Source organism: Felis catus, chromosome B4 (assembly GCF_018350175.1).
Source record: "Felis catus isolate Fca126 chromosome B4, F.catus_Fca126_mat1.0, whole genome shotgun sequence".
In the NCBI taxonomy this organism is placed as follows: domain Eukaryota; kingdom Metazoa; phylum Chordata; class Mammalia; order Carnivora; family Felidae; genus Felis; species Felis catus.
The window spans coordinates 103,588,542-103,614,805 of NC_058374.1; the positions used below are offsets into that span (position 1 = coordinate 103,588,542).

Genomic DNA, 26,264 nt, shown 5'->3' on the forward strand with positions numbered 1-26,264 from the left:
CTCTCTGCAAGTCCAAAGTACTCTAAACCTCAAGATATTATTGTCATGAAATACTCAATATTTTTCTAATATTTTGAGTATTTAACATTTTATGAAAAACAAAACAAAACTTTTAATATGAAAAAATAAATGGCACTGTGTCTTTAATTGCATTTTGGGGTTCAGTTTGCCTCTTCTGACCTTATTAGCATCACTTGCATGTATTCCTGCCTTGAGCATGTGTAGTGTTCCAAAGATTCCTTTCACTTGTGTGGTCCCGGCACATGCACCAGTATTTAATAAAGTACCAGTGCTCTGTCAGTGTGAGAGGAGGCTTAACCTCAGAATCTGCGATATGGAGGAGGAGAAAGCACTGGAAAATGAGTGATAGTCAAATAAATTCCTGGAAAATACACTAAAACATTTGAGCACTTACGATACACCAACATGATGTTATTTGCTTAAGTCACCATACTGAATCTACCCAGGTAACCTCAAATGTAGGTTAAGGCTCAGAGGTGTTCACTACTAAAGGTGAGATATTTAACCCAGGTATCTAACTCTAAAACTAATATGACATTGCTGCCTCTCATAAAGACCATCCTAAGAAACATCAGAAATAGATGAGAAACAGATGAGAAATGGCTTAATTTTTTTTTAACTTTATTTAAAAATTTTATATCAGTGAAAGTTTCCTTGCTGCTTTGACTTGGGCTGTGCCATTATCATGGTCACCATCACCATCATTGTTGTCATCATCAAATTGAGTGCTTGTTGTTTATCAGGCACTTTGTTAGGTATGCTTTATATCCCTTAATTCTGAGTGACTACTTTTATTCTGTCAATCATAATGTGATGCATATGTTTGTATTTTTTATAAATGAGGAAACTGAGGCTAAGAGAATTTCAGTAGAAATTATATCTTATACAAGATGACAGAGATTTGAACCTGTGTTTCCTTGAGATGAAATCCTGTCCTTGTAACTACTGTGCTTCAGTAGAAAGGCCACTATGTCATCTGCAGGACTCTTGTATTTCTTGGCTCTGTGACTTTGTACAAATTCTGATTCTGTTTGGACCTCAAGATCTTCATTTCTACTCTGGGTTTAATAATACCTTCATATTTCATGATGTTGCTTTGGCTGTGTTTTCTAAGACAAGGCTGGTGACTTAGTAATTTTCCCCATCTCTCTGACTTTACTATTTGGCTTTTGTCTTTTACTGTATATTAATAATTTTTTATCTTTCTGTACCTGCCTTTTTTATCAGCCGCCTCAACTCCATTTGGAAGTAGATGGAATAGTAATAAGTGTATAAAATAAAGCTAAAATATATTATGGGAATTTGGAAGCATAATAAATTAATTCCAGTTAGAAGGGAATATGCATTACAGAAAAACAGAATAAAAAAGGATAGTGAATCAGTGACTCAGATTTAAGTGTATCATTGAGCTGAATTCTAATAAACTTAAATCAATATGTAAGTAGGGACAAATAAAATCTCATGCAAAATTTGAATTTTAGAGATGAAATTATTCCAAAAAATATTAATATTTCTCTCAGTTAAAAAAAGCAATGCAACATGACAATATTTAATAGGAATTAGAAATAGAGTCATGTTACCAATTTGAAGAATAAGCTTCAAGAACCTTCTCAGTTATGATGTTTAAAGGGAAAAGGAGTTTGTGAACTTAAGGCAGGGGTGATAGATAGATCTCCTACTCTATCAGTGCATAAAATTGTAAGTTAAAAATCCCAATTTGAATTAAGTTCATACTGAATTTTGCTATGAGAAAAAAGAAATGTTAAAATCCATATTTTACATAATTTTATTGTGGGAAGAGGCTTTCTAGAAAATTGTTTTTTTCCCTTCCGTTGCAGAGTTGGGGAGACAGATTCAGGATAGATTGCTTGCACAAGATCACACAGTACTAAAACAGACTGGAAAAACCTCTGTATCCAAGTCTCTTCCATAGTGTGACAGTCAAGGTTATTTTGTGTATTCGTTTGTTTTAAGATATCATTCCAGTGCTTAGTGTCTCTCTCTGTGTATCCTGGGACTCTTCCATAGTGTGACAGTCAAGGTTTTGTTGTTTTGTTTTGTTTTTTAAAGATATCATTTCAGTATTTTATTCTCTGTCTCCCTCTGCTCCCTACCTACCCCCTCTCCTCTCTCTCTCTCAAATAAAATAAAAGGGGGGTGGCACCTAGGTGTTGAGCATCCAACTCTTAATTTTGTCTCAGGTCATGATCCCAGGGTTGTAGGATCAAGCCCTGCTTTGGGCTCCACCTGAGTGTGGAGCATGCTTCAGATTCTCTCTCTCTCCCCTGCCCCTATCCTCTGCTTGCACGCTCTCTCTCTCACTCTAAAATCGTATTTAAAATATTAGGGACTCCTGGGTGGCTCAGTTGGTTAAGCGTCCAACTTTGACTCAGGTCAGGATCTCACGTTTTGTGGGTTCAAGCCCCACATTGGGCTCTGTGCTGACAGATCAGAGCTTGGAGCCTGCTTCAGATTTTGTATTCCCTCTCTCTCTGCCCCTCCCTCCCCCACCCCGTCTCAAAAATAAACTTTAAAAAAAGTTAAAATTTTTTTAATTAAAAAAAATGATACCATTCCAGTGTCTTATTTCATTGCCCTAGATCCAGACCCACCATCTGATTTGCTGATTTTGGGGCAGGAAGAGAACACAATATATTTGTCTTGGAAACTTCCACAAGGAGGCTTTGAAAAGTTTCAGGTAAAGAACAGTGCTGCTCTCATACAACCTTGATGTTTAGTAGGGTCTTTATTTCACTCTGTTTTTATTCTTTCTTTTACATTAATGGTTTTAAAAACTATTCTATTTTTCATGCAAGATTTTCCTCCAAAGTAATCTTTTCTATTTACTGCTTTAAAAGTACAAGGTTATCATGGGAAGTGGTCAAATATGAATCAAAGTTGATAGTTTAAAAGAGTTTGGTTTTCAGAGATGAAAGGACAGTGAATGAAGGAACAGTGGTGCTGGAGGGTAAAGCTTTTGTGACAGCACTGGCCAGAACAAAGATCTGAGCTGTTTAAACTGGGTGATGTGCTATGGGCTCCCTTTCAACCTTATCCTAGAGATTTAGTTGAGTGGAGATTTCTAGCCGAGGGAGTAGGGGAGTTAAGATATACGGAGCAGCCACTTTTCAACTGGGTCTGTTATTATTTGTACTAAATATGTATGTTTTGCTTGTGTTTTGTTGTTAACAATGTAACTTGGCATCACATGGGGAAATGTATTCACCCTGCATCCTACATTGTACGGTTTGCCAAGTCAACTTCCAGGGACGGTACTGTTGCTTTGCATTCTATGGGGCCAACAACTTTTCCATACTTTCTTAGTGGTAGGAAGTGGCAGTTTGAGTTACAAGTAACAGAAAACAACCTGAAATAGTTTACGCAATAAAGACGAAAATGTATTAATACAAGAAAGCCTCATGGGGACCAAGGGAAGGGATATAACTGGGTGTTAGGAAGGCCTACAATCAGATATTTTAAGGCTGTGGAGAATCCAGGGATTATTTTCTTTTCTGTCAACTTCTGCTCATCTGCCTTATTATCACTTTTTCTGATGACTGATTTTCTTTGCTAAGCAATCTGTGTGGTGAGTGAAAGAATGCTGTGTACACTTCCAAGTACAAACGGTGCATTATCAGCTACAAAGAGACAGACTCCCCTTAAATTCCCATGGGAAGGACTGTGATTATTCCAAATTGGATTAGATACCTCGTACGGTTCCAGTTAACTGTGCTTGTAGGTCCCAAATCATGTAAAAAAAATGGTGGCCACAGGTCTATGGGGGATAGGGGTTATAAAAAGAATCATTAGTATTTGGGCAGGTACAACAAAAAATGTTTCCTGTAAGTAAAAAATAATATACTATAAAATGTGATAATTTCTCGACTCAGTGCAATCTAAAAGGAACCAGAGCAATAAAACTACTGGATACTTGATATGAACAGATCAGGTCATCTGGGTTTTATGCTTGAGTATGAATTTTTTAACAATTAAGATCAATAAGGGAAAGCAAATAATAGTTACTATATGACAGACATAAAAAGAAGCCACATTTATTTATAGTATCTGGGCTAAAGATAAAGAAGTAATGTTATAAATCTATCTTTAATTTTTTTTTAATGTTTATTTATTTTTGACAGAGAGAGAGAGACAGAGCATGAGCGGGGGAGGGGCAGAGGGAGAGGGAGACACAGAATAGGAAGCAGGCTCCAGGCTCCAACCTGTCAGCACAGAGCCCGATGCAGGGCTCGAACTCACTGCGAGATCATGACCTGAGCCGAAGTTGGGACGCTCAACTGACTGAGCCACCTAGGCGCCCTGTAAATCTATCTTTAAGACTTGTATAAAATATAGAGTCTTTTAGTGGTTCTCCACCATTTATCTAATGTACACACGACCTAGTGTGGTCTTCAGAGTCAGACTTTAACAACCTGTCTAATCTATTTTCTCTAGATTGCATATTTCAGCAGAATTGTATTGCCTACCATTATCCACATATTTTGTGTTTTCCTGATTCTATTCTTTGGTCATGTTCTTTGGAATATATTCTCTCCCAATTTTCTTTGACAATTCTTTGAGACCCTGCTCAGATATCATTCCCTGTATGAAAGCTCCCTTGAATTTATCAGCCTCCCTTATTAGAAATTTATCAGCCTCCCTTATTGGAAATTTTAGTGTCATCCTTGACTCCTTTTTCTTTCAGCTCCTTATGTACTTGTTTACTGAATCCTGATGATTCCAACTTAGAATTACTGTGAAAATCCTTTTCTTTTCTGTTTCCATCTACTTTGCCTCATTTCAGGCTCTTACTATCGTTGTTGGCTCCCTTTTGTTCCAAGGAACAACCTGACACCCGGAACAGTCCTTCTAAATCTGTTGAACCATCATCTCATCACCTTCCATTATACTCATCTTAAATTCCAGGCTTATATTGTAAATACACTAGCATTTTACTCTTTCTTTCCTTGATAGTACACACCGCTTGAGACTCATCCCTATAAGTTTTTTTTCTTTCTGATATGTTTATTGATGTATTCTTTACTCTCACCATATTTTGGGGGATGGCTTCCCCAGCTAGTTCTCAAAATAATTATTTATTCTCTTCTGTGATTCACCTAACTTTATGTTCATGTCTTTGTCATATCCTTTGTACAATATACTTGTTTTTAAAAAAAGTTTTTTTATTTGAGTATAGTTGACATATAACATTACATTAGTTTTATGTATTTACCACTTATTTTGATGTCTGCTTAGAAGCAGACATGATTACCCACCAGGAATTTCTTTGGATGCCAAAGCATATGACACAAAAGCACTCATTAGTATTTATAACAAATTGAGGAATCCCAGGATGGAATAGGTTCACAGGGGTCATATGAGAACAGGAGCAAATAGAAAGGAAGAGGGGTTGGTTTTCATTTTTTTTATTGTGCTTAGAGGGTAGAGCTGGGGCAGGAGCTTCCTGAAGGCACTAGAAGCTGTGAAGGTGGAAAGTTTTCTGCCCTCAGAGGCAAAAGAATCTAAGGCTTTCTTATCTTGGAGGCTGAGATGTAGGGTAGGTTGGGAAGAGGGATAGGGATCTAAAAGTTGTCAGTAGTCAAACAAGAAATGGAGTTTTAAATAAAAAGGAAATGGAGTTAGACTCTGTATATTATAATACTTTCATTAATTATAGTTTAAGATTAGAAGTAAAGTAAAAGAGAGTTGTTTTTTTTGTTTGTTAATTTTTTTAATGTTTATTTATTTTAGAGACAGAGCACAAGCAGGGGAGGGGCAGAGAGAGCCAGAGACAGAATCCGAAGCAGGTTGCAGGCTCTGAGCTATCAGCACAGAGCCTGATGTGGGCTTGAGTCCACCAACCATGAGATCATGACCTGAGCCAAAGTTGGACACTCAACCGACTAAGCTACCCGGGTGCCCCTGTTTTGTTTTGTTTTGTTTTGTTTTGTTTTGTTTTGTTTTAAAGGATAGGAGTGTAGTGCATGCCTTCAGGCTGAGTGGAAAGATTCCTGGAACAATAACAATTTCAATCATTCAACAAATCCAAAAGTCAACATTGAAAAAAACAACTATTTTTTTTAAAAACAAATTCCTGTCTTTACGGTGCTTACATTCTAGAAGAACTGCAGATATGAGAAAGATAATGACTGGAACAACAGTTCAAAAAAGCTTGGAGGGGGGGGAAGGTAATATCAAGTCTAAATCCTCTAAAACTAAAAGGAAAGGGCAGTATGTGTTAAAGGTCTGACTGATTAGCCAAGGGAAAAAATTTTTTTAAGTTGGCTCCACACCCAGCAGGGAGCCCAACATGGGGCTTGAGCTCACAACCCACAGATCAAGACTTTATCTGAGATCCAGAGTTAGACACTTAACCGAATGAGCCACCCAGGTGCCCAAACCAAGGCAAATTTTTAAAGTGAGCTATCTTAAATGAAATCTTCAGTCTCAGTTACCAGGTATTGTCAATTCTGTTGCTGCAATATAAATTCCAGTTGGCTCTTAACGGGTTCTCAGAAAACCAAGCCATCTAATAGTTCTCTACTAATGATGGAGTCTGCATGGCATGCAAGGTCATTGCAAGGTCTATGTCATGGAGAACATAAGAAAACTAGTATCTTCTATTTCTCATGATATTAGTAGACATCAACTTCAATCAATTCTATCTTTTTCAGAAGAATTAAGCTCATAGTGATATACTTATGCAAAATATTCTGGTAATAAATTTTGTAATAGGAGTTCCTTTACAAAGCAGAAATCCTTGCTTTGTTTTGCCCAGCATTTGGAGCACTCAAAATATAAAGAACATTTATTAGTATGGATGAACTGTGAAATTCATTTGAACACCAAATATTTGTTCTAGTGAGTAATCCTCTGAAACTGTTAGATTGCTGGCTTTCTTTTCATGAGCACTGGGAGTGCAAAAAGATTTATATGCTTTAAAAGAATCTCATAACTGTAATGGAACTGAAGGTATAATCTATTCCAAGCATGAAAGTAAACATTGGCTCACACATTTAAGACCTAAAAGAATTCAATGTGAACTTAGAAAAAATCAAATAGTTGATATAGAACATCAATGGAAGTTTGCCATTTCCTTTCTTACACCTTTCAACTGTCTTTTATGAACTCTGAGTGATGTTGTAGACCAGCTTTGTCCAATAGAAATATGATGGAAGCCATAAATAAGAGCCTTGTGTGCAATTTTAAATTGTGTAATAGAAACATTAAAAAAGTAAAAAGAAACAAGTAAGGGGCAGTCTAGGATGGCAGCATAAAAAGATTCTGAACTTACTTCCTCCTACAGACACATTGAACCCACAGCCACATATGGAATAATTCCCTCTGAAAAAGACCTGAATACTAGATGAACAGCTCCTTTCAAACTGACAATAAAAGGGGCATCTGGGTGGCTTACTCGGTAAAGTATCCGACTTCAGATCGGGTCATGATCTCATGGTTCGTGGATTCAAGCCCTGTGTCGGGCTCTGTGCTGACAGTTCAGAGCCTGGGGCCTGCTTCGGATTCTGTGTGTCCTCTCTCTCTGCCCTTACCCCACTCATGCTCTGTCTCAATCTCTCTCAAAAAAAAGGGGGGACCATATTGAGATGGGTAGGAGAGGCTGAGATTCAGTCTTGCCAAAAACCCCATCCCTCACATAGCAACCCACAATAGGGAGGGATGTCACAAATCTGGAACTTCTCCCTGAGAAGCAAAGGTTTCATACCCCACATCAGGCACCCCAGCCCCTAAGATCTGCAGCAGAGAGATGAGCCCCCAAAACATGTGGCTTTGAAAACCAATGAGATTGTAAAGTATTGAGATACTACTTTAAGGGATTGCACACAGATTCACTCTCCTTTTCAAAGCAATAGTTTGAAAAGCATCTAGCCTATATGTGAAGGAGATTCATTTGCTTATCTTAAAGTTTCTAGTGGAGTGGAAGTGGCCTGTTGGGACTCTGTCTAATGACAGGGGTCCTGGCAGGAGCCATTTTTGTGCTGTTCTCTACCTTGCTAGCACTGGTGGGCACTTGTAGTCCCTATATTCTCCCACTGCCCTGGTAAAACCAGTAGGCATCCCCAGCCCTACATTTGCCTTCTGCTTTGCTAAAGCCATAGGGAATTCTCCTACACAGGGAATGCTCCTTGGGGATCTGGTTCTGGTGGCAAGGGCTGGGAGGGTTGAGTTCCTGATTTTCATGGGATGGTAATAATTAGAAAGACAGTTTTAGAAGCCCCCACTCCCAACCCCCAGGACACTTCACAGATAGCAGAGTAAAACACACTTCCAGTCTTGCTATGAAAAAGGCCTATTTACTTGTCGTGGACCTTCATCCTGATGAGCACACCTCAGGTTTGCCACACATATAAAGGCTACGTATGTGCTCTCAGAGAACATATGCTGGGGACCACCATCTTTGTCCTTTCCCTTGGCCTCACTGAGCTTGCTGGTACCTCACAGAAATGGGCTTTTACACTCATCTGGAGCCCTGATTTTTACAACTGTGAGTCAGGGGATATTTCCCAGATCACCTGGTCTGGAGGTCAGCATGACTTATGATTGTGATCCCACAGGACTGTATATATTTTCATACATTAAAAGATGCTCCTTGGGGGTCTGCCTTCCTATCAGTCTGAAACTGGGTGATGAGTGAGATCTCTCCCTCTGGAACACTAGCAGGTCTTGGCATATCCTCTTCAACTGGCATCTATCAAGAGTAATCAGGCTTCTTGGACAATCACAAAGGTTTGAAAGATAGCCAAGAGCTAGGGCATAGTTGGACAATAAGGTTTATCTCCTACATGAGGCCTCTCCTTCAAGACTGGGAGAGGTAAATGTTTTACCTAATAACATGGACACAAACACATAAAGACCAGAAAGATGAGAGAACAAAGAAATCTGTTTTAAATGAAAGAACAAGATAAAACCTCAGAAAAAGACCATAATGAAATGGAGATAAGTAATTTGCCTGATAAAAGTTAAAAATAATAGTCAACAAAATGGTCACCAAATTTGGAAGAAGAATGGATGAACACAGTGAGAACTTCAATAAGGAGACAGAAAATATAAGAGAGTAGGAAACCAGCTCACAGAGCTGAAGAATATAGTAGCTGAGCTAAAAAACAAAACAAAACAAAACAAAACACTAGAGGGATTCAACAGTGGACTAGATGAAGCAGAAGAAAAGATCAATGATCTAGAAGACAGGACAGTGGAACTCACTCAAACAGAGCAGCAAAAGAAAAAATAATTTTGAAAAAGGAAGATAAAGGAACTTAAAAGAAAACATCAGGTGGAATAATATTCACATTACAGGGATCTGAGAAGAAGAGAGAAAGAAAGGGGCAGAAAATGTATTTAAAGAAACAATGCTGAAAACTTCCTTAACCTATAGAGGGAAACAGACATCCAGATGCAGGAAGTCCAGAAAGTTTCAAGTAAGTTAAACCCAAAGAAATCCACACCATGACACATTACAATTAAAATATCGAAAGTTAAAGAGAGAATTTTAAAAGCAGCTAGAGAAGAGCACCATCTTGTTATGTACAGAGGAAACCCTTTAAGACTTTGGACAGATTTTTAAGCAGAAAACTCCTGCTTTTGGAAGAAGAATGGAGGCCAGAAGGGAAATACACAATATATTCGGTGTTGAAATAAAAAAACTTCCAACCAAGAAAAATCTACCCAGCAAAGTTATTATTCAGAATTAAAAGATAGAGTTTTACAGACAAGCAAAAGCTAAAGGAGTTCATCATTACTAAAACGGACTTACAAGAAATGTTAAAGGGACTTTGATCTTAAAGGGCATTTATTAGGAACAAGAAAATATATGAAAGTATAAATCTCATCGGTAAAGGTAAATATATAATAAAAACAGTGGATTAATCACTTATAAAACTAGTATGAAGGCTAAACCAAAGTAGTAAAAATAACTATAACTACAATAATTTGTTAAGGGATAAACAACACCAAAAATGATGTGAAATGTGACAACGAAAACATAAAATGTGGGAGAGAAGAGTAAAACTATAGAGTTTTATAATCCATTTGAACTTAAGTTGCTATCAACTTAAAATAGATGATATATAGATTGCTTTCTGTGAGCCTCACGGTAACCATGAAGTAAAAACCTATAGTAGATACACAAAAGATAATGAGAAAGGAATATGGGGTGTCCGCATGGATGGCTCAGTCAGTTAAGTGTCTGACTTCAGCTCAGGTTATGATCTTATGGTTTGTGAGTTCAAGCCCCTCATTGGTCTCTGTGCTGTCAGCTCTGAGCCTGGAGCCTACTTAGGATTCTGTGTCTCCCTCTCTCTCTCTCTGCCCCTCCTCCACTTGTGTGCACATGCTTCCTCTCTCTCTCTCTCTCTCCCTCTCCCTCAAAAATAAATAAACATTTAAAAAAAGTTAAAAAAAAAAGATAATGAGAAAGGAATCTAAGTATAACACTAAAGAAAGTCAACAAACTGCAAGGGAAGAAAGCAAGTGAAGAAGAAAGAAACAGAGAGGAACTAAAAACCATCCAGAAAAATGCTTATCAAAATGCCAAACAATAAATACCTATCAATAATTACTGTGAGGTGTGCCTGGCTCTCTAAGTGAGAAGAGCATGTGACTCTTGATCTTTGGGTCATGTGTTGGAGCCCCACGTATGGGTATAGAGAGTATGTAAATAAATAAATACATACATACATACATACATACATACATACATACATAAATAAATAAATAAAAATAATTATTGTGAATGGCCCAAATTCTTCAAACAAAAAACAAGAAATTACTGAATGGATAAAAAAGAAGACTCATCTATATGCTGCCTACAAGAGATTCACTTCATATGTAAGGACACACACAGACTGAAAGTGGAAGGAAAGAAAAAGATGTTCCATGAAAATGCAAACCAAAAGAAAGCTGAGATGGTTATATTTATGTCAGACAAAATAGACTTTAAACAAAGGCTATAATAAAAGTTAAAGAAGATTATTACATAGTGGTAAAGGATCAATCCAACAAAAGGATATAACATTTGTATGTGTTTATGGACCCAACATAGAAGCATTTAAATATATAAAGCAAATATTAATGGGCCTAAAGGGAGAAATAGACATCAATATAATAATAGTAGGAAACTTTAATATCCCACTTGCATCAATGGGTAAATTATCCAGACAGAAAATCAGTAAAGAAACATCAGCCTTAAATGACACATTGGACCCAATGGACTTAATAGATGTATATGCAGTATTCCATTCAAAAACAGTAGAATAGGGGCGCCTGGATGGCTCAGCTGGTTAAGTGTCAGACTTCAGCTCAGGTCATGATCTCAAGGTCCGTGAGTTCGAGCCCCCATGTCAGGCTCCGTGCTGTCAGTTCAGAGCCTGGAGCTTGCTTTGGATTCTGTCTCCCTCTCTCTCTGCCCCTCCCCCACTCACACTTTGTCTCTCTCTCTCTCTCTCTCTCTCTCTCTCTCTCTATCAAAAAATGAATAAACGTTAAAAAAAAAACAAAAGCAAAAACAAAAACAGTAGAATACACATTCATCTCAAGTAAACATGGATCATTCTCCAGGATAGATCACATGTTGGCCACAAAATAAATCTCAATACATTAAGGAAGACTGAAATCACATCAAGCATCTTTTCTGACCACAATGGTATGAAACTATAAATCAATTATAAGAGGAAAACTGGAAAAGTCACAAATATGTAGCGATTAAGCAACATGCTTCTGAACAATCAATGGGTAAATGAAGAAATCAAAGGAGAAATCAACAATGCTTTGAGATATTTTGGTATAGTCCCAGTAGTTTATTTTTGCTTTTGTTTTCCTTGACTGAGGAGATATATCTAGAAAAATGTTTCTCCGGCTGATGTCAAAGAAATTACTACCTCTTTTCTTCTGGGAATTTTATGGTTTCGGTTTACATATTTAGATTTTTAATCCATGTTGATTTTATTTTTGTGTATGTTATAAGAAAGTGGCCCAGTTCTTTTTCTTTTTTCTTTTTTTTTCATTTTTTTTTTGCATAGTTTGCAGTTCTCCCAGCACCATTTATTACAGAGACTGTCTTTTCTCCATTGTATGTTCTTGCCTCCTTTGTCATGGATTAATTGCCAATATAAGCATGGGCTTAATACTGGGCTGATGCAACTTTGTTTTATATGCCTATGGTTAGTTTTTCTGTGATTTTACAAGGGATGGTAGGCATTATGGTTAATGGAAGAATCAAGGCCCTGGAATTTCTTGCTTTAAATCCCAACTTCACCTCTACTGTTAGATCTTGGCTAGTTTTTATACTCTTTGGTCTTAATTCCTCATCTATCAATGAAGATTATTATTATTCTATAGAACTGTTGAAGGAATTTAATGAGATATGTTTGGAAAATGCTCCAACATACAAATTACAGGAGCAGGTCTTTTGTCTGTTTTGGTCACCATTTGGTACCATTACTGAGAACAGTATCTGACATATAGTAGGGGTCAATAAATATTTTGATGAGTGAATAATTGAATTACTATTTTTTCTTTACTTTTTTTAGATTGTCTTAGTTCACATTTCACAATCAAGGAAGCTTAATTTTAATGTGAATCTCTTTTTAACACCTTTCTTGCCACACGACAATCGGAATGTTCTTTCTTAGAAGTAAAATATATATTATTTTTGTGTTTAAAGACTCCTACCATGGCTTACAAGGTTCTACCTTCCCTTTGTGATCCCACCCCTGTTCCTTTCAGTCTCTCCCATCTCTGGAAAGGACACTGTCCTGAAATCACTTGCCCAGTTACCTTTGATTCTTCCTATTCCCTCTTCCCTCAATCCATCTGCTAGTTCTGCTACTTATACCTCTAAAATAGGTTCTCAATGTGTCCATTTCTCTATCTCACTGTACCTCTCTTGTCTTAGGTGCTACCATTTCTTACCAAGACCAGCAGCCTAGGTGAAAGATGATAGCTTCTCACCTCCTAACTGGGCTGTTTCCATTCTTCATTTCCTTCCAATCCACTTTCCACATAACAGCCAGAGAGAGAAAAAGAGAGCTGTTAAAAACATTGTGTCTCTCATTAGTTTAACATCCTCCAGTAGATTTCCACTGCCCTTTGAATAAAATCTAAACTCCTTGCCATGATCTCCAAGACCTCATCTGATTGGACCTTCATCTAACTATCCTGTCTGCTTAGTTACTATGTTACAACCATATTCAGCTCTCTTTCTGTTCCATTAGCATGCCAAAAGCATTTTCATTACAAGGTTTTTGCTCTTGACATTTATTTTGGGATCTTGCCTTCAGTTTTGGTTGACTTTTTCCCGTTATGGAATTGTCAGTTCAAATATTATCTTCTCATCTCCTTCTCTGATTATGTAATCTAAATAAAACTGCTCTTTTGATTCAATCCCAATTCAATGTATCTGAGTTATCTCATTCATTTATTAACTGAGTTTCTTGTTGTTAGATGCTACCAATAGAAAGTAATTTCCCTGGAGCACCTGGGTGCCTCAGTTGGTTAAGTGTCCGACTTTGGCTCAGGTCATGATCTCATGGTTCGTGGGTTCGAACCCTGCATGGGCTCTGTGCTGACAGCTCAGAGCCTGGAGCCTGCTTCAGATTCCGTGTCTCCCTCTCTCTGCTCCTCCCATGCTCCCGCTCTGTGTGTGTGTGTTTCTCTCTCTCAAAAATAAATAAACATTAAAAAAAGAAAGAAAGTAATTTCCCTACAATCAGATGCTTTTTCTGTCTTCTTTATCACTATGTATCTAGTACCTATACTAATGCTTGCCCTGAATTTGAAGCTTAGTAAATATTTGATAAATAAATAAAACCTTACATTACAGTGTTTTTCCATATATGTTTGGGGTAATTATGGAGGGATGATATCAATACTGAGTATAGTATCAGAAAAGGGTGGAACTTGAGATGCACTTTTAGTAGGATTCAGACTTATGGAAAAGAAGAGAAGTTATGCTACACTAGCAAGGTCACAAAGTCAGGAGTTAGCATTCTATTTGTTATTTCTAAATGTCATTCAATAATAGGGGCCTCCTAATAAATCATTCATTAAAAATTCTATCGTTTCTGGAATGATTCGATTCAGTTCTGTATTCTGTGTAGGTATTCTCTAATGAAAATTCTAAGCATTTATGTTAATTGTAAGACATTCACATTTTTTAACTCTTGTCTGTCTGTCCTATTTCTCATTTCTCAAGACAAATGCCAAAAGGAATGATCTTTATTTGGGGTTAACTGAGGCCATAAAATTATTTGTTGCCAGATGAAATATATAGCCCTACAATTACCTTTTCCTATTTTTGCATGACCACTTTTTTCCCCTGGAGACTGTAAATTGTATGTCTACTAATGAGTGAAACTTATTCTAAGAAATCATGTTAATATTTACGATTCAGATTATTTTTACCAACCGTATTGTATCACTAATGGTTATCCTAGTCTTTCTCAACCAATGAGATTATTTGTTAAATTTTAATGAATTAAGCAACAGTATCCTGTTTGCTTTGCACAGGGTACTTGCATAATTGGGATCATTTTCCTAATCATTTAAAATTAATCATCCCAGGTCTTCAAACTATGCTTTAAAAGTATAAATAAAGCAAAAATTGCATTTTCTTCAATTGGTTTCTTTTGGACATGTAGTGCACATACTTTGGGAAACAAACAAACCTCTGTCCTTCAAATTGGACTTTAAGATTTTACATTAGATCACTGCAGACGATTTCCTTCTAACCCTTCTTTAATGTCTTACTATAACTCTTTGTGTATTCAAATCTAGCACTCCATTATGATTATATTCTATTACAAGATACTTTCTCTTACCATCCTTTTTCATATCAGAAGTCCTCAGCATTCTCCTCACTCTTCCTGCCTTTCCATATGCCAGACAAGCAAAGTAATTTTCAGTGACACCTTATAAATCAATAAACAATGAAATGCTTCTAGACCTCGTGATTATCTTCTTCCGTAACAAAACACTCTTCCCACAAGGCAGTGATAAACATATCTACCTAGGAAATTTATTTCTCTGATTCCTACCACATGACAATTATTTTCTAAAGCATAATAAAGTTTAAATAATTTATAAAATTAATGTCATTATTTTCATTTAGATATATCCTTCTTTCTGTTTTACAAACATGAAATATAGACTGAAGAAGAGTAAAGATTGTTGTAAATAGTTTTTAATGAATAAAGAACTCTCCAAGGTGTTAGAACCATCAGGTTATTCCACTGAAAATTTCTAAAGGCAATGATAATTCTCAGAGCTTTTATGAATAATTGATAGGCTTAAGTTATGATGAAAGATGGGCTGGCAAGGAGCATGACATTTATCATGCATTCATCTAACAAAAGAATTGGAGTGAGTTCTGCCTTCCAAGTGTCTGTTTTTGTTCTCTCTCTTGCTGATTTTTTTTTTTTTTTTACTCTCCTAACTAACATTGAATGGCTTCCAGTTTGTTTAACAGTCCCCCAATCTGTTTAACTGGCTCTCTCCTGAGGCACATGTGTGAGTTCTCTGGAAGGCTCTGGGGGTTGTCCTCATTGTCCATTTCCTTGATGTGATGGACCCAGTTCTGGCTTGCCTTTTTCTATGCCATTATATCCCATTGCTTTTTGCTGTCAGGGTCTCTGCACAAAGGTCAGCCTTCTTGGATGGGGTCCTGGTAAGATGATTTAAGACTGACTACTCCTCATGGTTTGTACTTGACTCATGGATTGCCCTGACAAAGAGTGGATATACAGATTACTCCACAGCTCTTTCTTTTTCTTTTTTCTTTTTTTTTTCTTTTTCTTTTTTTTTTTTTTTTGGCGATGTTCTTTCTTTCTAACGTCCTTTTTCTCTAATCAGGTACATGAGCAGGAAGTCTGCTGTCTAAGTACATGTCCGTCCAAGAGGTATTGTTCTTTCTAGTAGGCACCCTCAATTTATGGTAGTGGTACATGTTGGTGTCTCATTTATCTGCAGTGTGGAATGTGGGCAGAAGCACCCTATTACCATACCTTGGGCAGTCAGGGAAAAGCCATGGTATTCTCCACTAGGCCAGAAACTTGGGACTCCAATGATTCCTGCTTTCTCCTCTTCCAGTCTTCTGCTTACATGGAGTTGGGGGAGTGTATATGTAATTTTACATGATTTTTTTTTGTTTTCAGGTGACCAATACGAAAAGTCCAATTCATTATGCAGTACATCTATTATACACATATCCACACATAAGCAGAATATATGCATATATATACACACATGTCAAAAATATGTATTTTAAATATTTAATTTATATACATATATGTACATATGGATGTGTGTATATATATATTTAAATTGAAAATTAAAAATATATTTATTTAAATTGAAAATTAAAAATAATTGAAAATTATTGAAAAAATTGAAAAATTTTCAATTGAAAAATTTAAAATTATTGAAAAATATTGAAAATAATTAAATTTAAAATGAAATATTTTAAATTTCATTTAAATGAAATGAAATTTAAAAATGGTTTGAGACTATTGGCATTTTAGTAGAGAAACTTCCAAGTCTATCCATTATGCATACTACTATGTGAGTCAACTTCCCTAAGTTATTCATCATCAGCTAGTCCCAAATTACTCCTTAGTGAAGACAGGAAGAATCACAACCCTTCCTTGCTGTATTAATGAATGTATGTGAATTAGACTGGTACAGAGTTGGTGCTAAGTAAATTCTTTCTAGACAATTCTTTTTAAGCAATTAAATTTTTCTCTCTTTGTCCAGATAGCCTATTGTATGACTTCTAGAAAGGAAAAGATATTTAAAATAATTGTTTATGGCAACAAAGCCAAAGTAAAGAATTTGACTCCAGGTGTGGACTACATGTTCGAGGTAAAGACAGTTAAAGGCAGAGATTACAGTGTATCTGTAATGGAGAAAGTGGCTACAAGTAAGATTATATCATAAATTCTTTATTGTTTTATGAGAACTTATTTTAGCTTAACATAATGAAGCTATTTTATTTTATTTTTTATTTATTTTTTAAAGCCTTTTTTAAAATATAATTTATTGTCAAATTGGCTCACATATAGTGTGTAAGGTGTGCTCTTGGGTTTGGGGTAGATTCCTGTGGCTCATTGCTTACATACAACATCCAGTGCTCATCCCCACAAGTGCCCTCCTCAATGGCCATCACCAATTTTCTTCTCTACCCCAGCCCCCCACTCACCCTCAGTTTGTTCTCTGTATTTAAGAGTCTCATGGTTTTCCTCCCTCCCTCTCTGTAACAATTTTTCCCCCTTCCCTTCCTCCATGGTCTTCTGTTAAGTTTCTCAAGATCCACCTATGAATGAAAACATGGTATCTGTCCTTCTCTGACTGACATTTCACTCAGCATAATACCTTCCAGTTCCATCCACATTGCTACAAATGGCATGATAAAGCTCTTTTAAAACAAAGCCTGTGGGTGCCTTGGTGACTCAGTTAGGTGACTCAGTCAGTTAAGCATCTGGCTCTTGATTTCAGCTCAGGCCATGATCTCACAGTTCAGGGATCGAGCCTGGTGTTGGGCTTTTTGCTGACAGCTCAGAGCCTGCTTGCAATTCTCTCTCCCTCTCTCTCTACCCCTCCCCCACTTACATGTGTGCGAGTGTAAGAGAGTGCAAGTGCATCTCTCTCTCTAAATGAATAAATAATAAACTTAAAAAACCCATTAAGCCTGATAATAATAATTATATCTATAAAAATATGATTAAGAGAATTCTCAAAAAACACATGAACTAAAAAAAAATATTTGTATGCCTAAATGTATTGGGAACTACCTAGAGGTGTTTTTTTAATAATCTGAAGCCAACATATATACATATATATAAGTGTGTGTATGTATTGTATGTCACATATATGAATATACATGTATGTATATGTGTGCATATATATGTGCACATATATATGCACACATATGCACATATACACACACATATATGCATATATATACACACACACGTATACTATAGTATGAGATAATCATATAAACACAATTCATTTTCTACTGAGGAAGTGGTTTGATAAGCAGAAAACTTTTTTCTTCTGTTCCCTGATGTTTGTAAATTTACTATAAATCAGTTTCATAATGTTTTGGGTGGAATGGAGTAATAGTATCTTACCAATAATTCTTATGAAAGTTTGTGAGGTCTACAGGATCCCCTCTCAGTGGAGACCAAATGGTAGTGCAAGAAACGTTACTTCCATCGAAGAATGTATTAAAAATGCAGTAATATAGGAATGCTAAAAACTTTGGTGTAACCAGAAGAACCACATTTGAAAGTGTCTTTGTTTCTGGCCCTCATTCACTTGCTAACTTATGTGTTCTATTTCATTTTTATTCAACATCTAGCTAACTGCATCTAGTTAACTGCTAACAAACTCGTGATTATATTGTAGAAGGATACTTCTTGTTACAAGCATGTAGGAGCAGGGGAGGGGCAGAGAGGGAAGGAGAGAGAAATTCCTCAGGAGGTACCCACAATTCTATAGGAATGACTGTTGGAGTGATTTATGGTCGATTAAGGAAAGACATTTGGGAACTAAAGAGGATATTAATGTGCCACTTAAGTTAAAACTCATATATATAATGTCCTATTTCTCTGTTTGCAGAGCTGAACGTGGAGGGTGTTATACACGAATAAATTTAAGGATTATCACATAGATGATTAAATTATATTATTCATGTTTGCTTTTTTTACATATATATGTGCAATTTTAATTTACATACAATTTACCTTTTCAATAGAACCATCTAGGATATGTGGCTTAACATTAAAAGCCGTGAATACTACTTCTGCACATTTAATGTGGAATCCAACAGAGACCAACTTCACTCATTACAAGATTTATATATCAAACAGAACATTTGCAGAAGAATATCTTATTTGGGGAGTTATTACAGAGCACACAGTTACAGATCTGTCTCCTGGTGGAATATATAACATCACGGTACATAGAGTGAGAGACAATGTTGAAGGATCTGGCACATGTATCAGAGTTGTTGCAGGTATACAGATTCTTTTTGATATTAAAAAAATTCACATTTGTGTTGCATATTACACTGTTCAAGATAAAACTTCAATGCATTTTTTTGATGTTTGAAAATTTAAAGTTTATAGAATAAGGGTAAAAAATTCAATTTATTGGGATATTCTTTGAATTTTTGACATATATAAAATGCAAATTGGATAAAACTGTATCTGGCGTATAGCTAGTCCTCATGAAATGTAGCTAATATTACACTGGAGTCACATAAAATAGAGGTCCAGTTAGTGAAATTAGGTGGATGATTTGAGGATTATCCATTCTCTTAAAAACTTGTTCATTGTCTTTTGTGTCCTACTATGGGCTATGCACATAAAAAAGCATAGTCTTAGGATGTACAGAGAGTAGAAGGAATGGAAGTATAGAAGCACATATAGTATAAGCTAAATTAATAAGTGAAGCAATGGAAATAAGTTCAAACTTATTCTGGTTGCACAGAAAAGCGAATGATGAGCTTCATGGCATGGATGGAGAAGGTTCTTTGAGCCTGGTAATGACTGTAAAGGATAAGGAGTTTCTTAATCAGACTTGAGAGCATGTGAGGTGTAAGAAAAAGAGGACTCACAGAGAGAGGGAGTGGCCTCTGCAAAATCACAGAGGTGTATATAAATAATGGTGTATTTGAGGAACTATAAGAAATTCAGTATTGTAAGGTTTTGATTTTTTTATATGAGAAGAAAAAATCCTATTCTGAATAATTTAAGGCATCATTTTAAAATGCAAACAAAGCTGTGAAACCTATCAATACTTTAAATTTTTGAAAAGAGAACGTCATCACAGCAATAACTCAGAAGATTACTCTTAAGTAGTCTTTAAGGCTGTGGATTCAGCATGATCCAAAGCAGACATATAATGATAACTCAGTCTATGGACATTTGTTATGTGGCTGTTACACATAGTATTTGCTTCTAATCGCTGTTGTGATGCATTGCCCTAAGTTCAGTGGCTTAAACAACAAAAAATCAATTATGTTGTAATTCTGTAGGTAATACATCCAACACGGATCTTACAGTCTAGAATCCAAGGTATTCAGAGGTCTGTGTTCCTTTTTACATGTTCCAGGGGGGAAAACTCAATTCTTTGCTCATTTAGGTTGTTTGCAGAATTCAGTTCCTTGTGGTTGTAGGACTGAAGTAGTCATTTCCTTGCTGGCTGTCAGCTGAGAATTGATCCCAGCTCTAGAGGATGCTTCATTCCTTGGCTTGTGATCCTCTTCCTCATCTTCAAAGCCAACAAGGAAGGTTGAATTTCACTCATTCTTCAACTCTTATTTTTTTCCTGTCACATGTGACTATTCTCTCTTTCACTTATAAGGGCTTGTGTGTTTATCCTACCTGGATAATCTAGGTTGATTCTAGGTTCATAATCTTATTTCTGTGTAAAGTCCCTTTTGCCATGTAACATAACATATTAACAGGTTACAGGGTTTAGCATGTGGGCACCTTGGAGCATCATTATTCTTACAGACTATATACATTATTATTTTCCTAAGTGTGATATGTATGTGACAATGCAAAACAAGCAGTGAGTTTGGAATTCATACACCAGCTTTACTCCTGAATTTGACACTTAACTAATATCAGTCAAGTTACCTAATATCTTTGGCCTTTATGTGTCAGTGTAATTTGTAGTAGATGATCTCTGAGATTCCTTGTGGCTCTTAGACACTGAATTATACTTTGTACATTTTAAATATTGTTTATATATGGATGCTATACATCTTTACTATTTCTTAAAAAGCACGTATGTTAGATCATGTATTCAATGTCTTTTTCTTCAGTGTGTCATGATAGGCAAAGTATATAATCAAACACATTAAAACTGGACCCACTCAAGACGTTTTAGTCTGTAGCAGAGTTTCTAAAACTTGGCACTAGTGACATTTTGGGCTGGGCAATTCTTTCTTGTAGGAATCTGTCCTACGCATTGTAGGGTGTTTAGCGGCATCCCTGACATCTACCCACTATGTACTAGTAGGATCTTCTTAGTCATGATGATCAAATTTCATTTCCAGAAATTCCCAGAAGTCCAGAAATTGCCAGAAGTTGGCAAAATCACAAGTGGTCTATGGTAAGCACCAACATATGTGGTTGGATGGAAAGATCAAATAGACCACTGAGCAAAGATTGAGAAAATATTTTCCTGATGGAAAGGTAAAGGAGATTGTGCAGTGAGTGTGACAGAGCTTGCTTACCTAGAATTTGCTCTGAGGAAAAAGTAGTAACCAAAGTCATGTCAGTATCAGGGAAGTTTCATGAAAGATATAGACTATCAGCAGTCATTTTAACTAAAGAAGAGAGCGCTTTATGAAATAGTAGGAATCTGTTTTTCTGGTTGTACAGTGTGGTTTAGGAGATGGTTTTGAGAGGTGGGCAATGGAAGTCACTGTGAGAGGATAGCAGTGATTTGGGAGGTAGGTTGATACGAGGAGATAGAGAAGGGTGGTAATCTGGGTTTCCTGGTGGGGATCACTGAGGCACAAAAGATTCCGCTACCCTACTTTTTATAAAGAGAGTGGTGATAATGGAACAATGCTGGGGGGCCCCATTTTGTGCAAAGCGCTGTTGACATTAAGAGAGTGCTAAAACTAAGGAATGAAAAAAGAGAGAACACGATGGTTTTACTAAGAGATGACCAGGGTTTACATAGAAAGATAGCAGTAATAACAATTACTACTAATCACAGCTTACATTTGCCAAGCTTTTACTATGTTCAGGCCACTCTTCCAAGCATGTTACATGTATTAACTTATTTTATTCTCACAACAATGTGTGGAGTAGCAGTATTATTATCCTCAAATTGACAAGGCCAGTGAGGTACAGAGGGGTTAAGGATTTTGCCTGAAGTCTTATTTAGGTGACAGAGCAAGGATTTAAACCCAGTAATCCAGTTCCAGGGCCTATTACCAGTGCCTGTATTGAAATATGATTATTTTTTAGACTCCTGTGGCACCTAATGTGGTGCTGACTTATTAAAGGATGTTTATTTTATTTTTTTGTATGAAATTATTGCCAAATTGGTTTCCATACGACACCCAGTGCTCATCCCAACAGGTACCCTCCTCAATGCCCATCACCCACTTTCCCCTCCCTCCCACCCCCTATCAACCCTCAGTTTATTCTCAGTTTAGAGGATGTTTATTTTATTAATAGTTTTTACCTAGCCCATTTCTGAAATAAGAGGAAGCTATAGGCACTTGGTAAATATGTGTTGCCTTGACACAGGGCATACTTAGTTGGAGTCCCTTTAACCTGGGGGCCATTTCAGATAATTGTATTAGACTTAAAAATAAAACTATGGATCACCCTATTACTTGAATCCTCTATAAGATTTTGATAGATTTATTTAGGATTTCTTGATCTGCTCTTATTTGTAAGCCACTTTGTATAGGTTAGAGCAGTGCACTTATCATTGAACCTTGAGTTTTGAAGCTGTTGCTTCTAGGTCTAAATCCTGGCTCTGCCATTCACCTGTTATCTTTGAGACCTTGGTAAAATCACCTAAATTCTTTGTTTCTTAGTTTTCTCATTTTTAAATGGCAATAATAATAGTGTTTGCTTATAAATTATGACTTACATAGAACAGTGTGTGAAGGTGCTTATCACAGTGCAGAGTGTATCATAAACTCGGTAAGAGTTAGTTATAATTTTGCATGTCTTATACATGAGTACCTCCTCAGTCATAGTATACATTCTGCCCAGCCTAAGATCTAGTCACAGAAGGATTTAAATGTGACCTGCAAAGCTTATTGCAAACAGTGTTGGTATAAACAGTGAAGTATAAATAAAAATCAATAATAATGGTAATGAAACTTTTTATTATTTTTTAATTTTTTCGTATGAAATTTATTGTCAAATTGGTTTCCATACAACACCCAGTGCTCATCCCAACAGGTGCCCTCCTCAATGCCCATCACCCACTTTCCCTTCCCTCCCATCCCCCATCAACCCTCAGTTTATTCTCAGTTTTTAAGAGTCTCTTATGGTTTGCCTCCCTGCCTCCCTCCCTCTCTAACTTTTTTTTTCCCCTTCCCCTCCCCCCATGGTCTTCTGTTACGTTTCTCAGGATACACCTAAGAGTGAAAACATATGGTATCTGTCTTTCTCTATATGACTTATTTCACCTAGCATAACACTCTTCAGTTCCATCCACGTTGCTACAAAAGGCCATATTTCATTCTTTCTCATTGCCACGTAGTACTCCATTGTGTATATAAACCACAATTTCTTTATCCATTCATCAGTTGATGGACATTTAGGCTCTTTCCATAATATGGCTATTGTTGAGAGTGCTGCTATAAACATTGGGGTACAAGTGCCCCTATGCATCAGCACGCCTGTATCCCTTGGGTAATCTTCCTATTTCATTTTAAAGTAGCTGGCTTTTGATTTTTTGGCACTGTTTGGATAAGTATGTGCAACTCCTATGGATTTTCCAAGGTATATAACACTTTGGTCTCACTTTGTGTATGTATCCTCTTTTGAGTCAGAATCTACTGAGTTCCCTATGTAACTTTCTCTTCCATTTTGAATCTCTTCTTACTTTCTTTCTTTTTTTTTTCTAATTTTTAACGTTTATTTATTTTTGAGACAGAGAGAGACAGAGCATGAATGGGGGAGGGGCAGAGAGAGAGGGAGACACAGAATCGGAAGCAGGCTCCAGGCCCTGAGCCATCAGCCCAGAGCCCGACGCGGGGCTCGAACTCATGGACCACGAGATGGTGACCTGAGCTGAAGTCGGACGCTTAACCGACTGAGCCACCCAGGCGCCCCCTTACTTTCTTTCTTAAAGGTTAATGTATCATAGTTTGTGTCAGCATTTTCTTTTTGAAGTCTTTCTAGGTCTTTTGGGCTTTTTCTTTATAGACACCAATCATGAGATTATATTTCTGTTTTCTCTCAAATTCTCAAAATACACTTCCGGTAAATTTACTAAAATGTCAAGAGGAAAAGTTGAGGGATTCTTTAAAGCTATACTGTCCAACATGTAGTGATTAGCAATATATGACTGTTGAGCTTTAAGGTCTGGCTAGTCCAAATTCCTCTTAAGTGCTATAAGTGTGAAAGACATAGGATTTCAAGGACTTAGTATGCAAAACAGGGAACTAGCTCATTAATAATTTTATATTGACTATATGTGAAATGATGTGTTTGATGTATTGGGTTAAATAAAATGTATTATTGAATTAATTTTACATATTTCTTTTACATTTTTAATTTTTTTGGACAATGCTGCTTTATAGAATCACAAGATAGTTAAGCATATTTAAGTCTCTGAGGTATCCTGCAATAACAAAAGCTATTTAACTTAGAAAAGAAGTGATTGGCAAAGTGGTTTAATCACAGAACATGTATTAAACTCTAAAGATTTAGGATTCTGAGGATTAACTTGGGAAATTCTGGTCTAAAAAAATATGTAACTAAGCCTAGAATTATTTGCTATCCCTAATTAAATTGACACAATGCGATATTCTCCAGTCACATCCATCTCACAGTTTGATTTTTATCGGTTAGTAGCAAACAATTAGGCTGAGAGTAATATTTTTGCTTCATATTTTCCCACCTTTTGAGAGATTATATTCCATGAGGTATAAATTATATTTACTATGGTGTTTACTTTCAGTTAATTGAATTTTCCAGCTCATATCGAAGAATCTGCACTCTTCTACAATGGCGTAAGCATTGGCCCATCTCCATTACCTTTTTCTGAGGGCAAGGCTCCCTTCTTTCTGTCCAGATTACCACACTATCCTAATTGGCCTCCCATTACCATTTTGGCTTCTCTCCAGATATTATGCCATTCACGTACCATTTCAAAGTAATCTTTTAAAATAATAATTTTTTTAAAAAGTCACATTTTTTCCTCTTAAAATTCTCCAGTTTTCCATTGCCTTTAGGGGGAAAAAAACTAACATCTTTATTATGGTCTGTATGATCATTAGACTTCCTCTTTCTTATCTGATACCAGAAATTCAGGCTGCTTTTGTCAGTTACACTAAGTTCTGTCCATTTCCAGGGCTTCTATCCACTCTATGTTGAAAAGTCTTTACCAAACTGTCCTGAAGCTTGCAGGCCTTCCCTCTTGATCAGATTGGCAGATTACCAGACAAATACATTCTTCCTTGTCTTGATGAGACATGCTTAGCCAAGAGTCCTTCAGTGTGTAATCTTAAACCACAGTCTAGGAAACTGCATCCTATCTCACCACCATCTGGGTAGGCAGAACTTCGCTTCTCCTGTCTTGTCGTTTTTTTTTTTTTTCTTCCAAAATTTCATCCCAGGTCTTTTTTCTTCTTTCTTGCCTAAGATTTCATGGGTATTAGTTACTTTCCAGGATCCTTGAGGAAATAATATTAGCCCTTACATAAAATCAGTAGTGTGAGTAGTAATTAATTGGACTTTTGCATGTTAGACTTTTGTCTGTTTTAATGTGAGAAGAACCAAGCTCTTTTCTCTCAAGCTTGGGAATACAGAGGGCATAGATCTGTGTGCAGAAAGATCCAGGAAAAATGCCAACAGCTATGCACAACAAAGGAATTCTACTCACACAAACTGGGTATTCCTCTGATCTTTTACCTTGGGTTTACGATATTTCTAAAGAGTTATTATAAAACTACAGTTCTGCCTACATGGACGATTTGGTGATGATGTCAAAAGAATGTTTGTTGTATCTTTAAAAATGTCATAGTAGAAATTAATTGACCAATACCAGGATCAGTTACTACGGAAGCATTATAAGCATTAAAGCAACTTTTCAAAGAAGATAAAGAAAAAGAAAAAAAAAGACTTTTCTAAAAGTATCTCTCTCACCTGCCTAAATGTGAGAAATTGACCTCTTAAGGTTACTATATTATGCAATGTGCCCTATCAGTTTTGTTATGAAATGTATGTTTCATTTTTTTATATCCATTTTAAAGTATCTCTGATAGGCGGGCTTTAAAATGGTTAAGTGGAGTTCAGTGATTAATTTCAGACTCCTTTCTTTTGGAAATGGTATTAGATTGGGACTGTATCAGGTATGTTTTTCACATGCTTGGCTTCATAATCTCTTTTCCTCCCCCTATATTGTTTGTTTGGAATCTGCACTAAAGATAAGGCAGAGTGAGTATCTGACTCATTGGCAACCAATCAGAAGAACTTTATGCAGAAAACTCCCTTCAAGGAGGTACAGGCAGC

At 36.5% G+C, this 26,264-nt stretch overlaps 1 protein-coding gene across 3 annotated transcripts in view; it reads left to right on the plus strand.

Annotated features, from left to right (window-relative positions):
- Positions 1-26,264, plus strand: part of PTPRQ (protein tyrosine phosphatase receptor type Q) — a 255,558-nt gene that overhangs the window by 26,990 nt on the left and 202,304 nt on the right. For all 3 annotated transcript variants that reach the window (XM_045062106.1, XM_045062108.1, XM_045062107.1), the window contains exons 15-17: positions 2,622-2,719; positions 16,786-16,951; positions 18,791-19,051. In XM_045062106.1, coding sequence (XP_044918041.1) covers positions 2,622-2,719; positions 16,786-16,951; positions 18,791-19,051 — 525 coding nt within the window. The remainder of the gene's footprint in view (positions 1-2,621; positions 2,720-16,785; positions 16,952-18,790; positions 19,052-26,264) is intronic.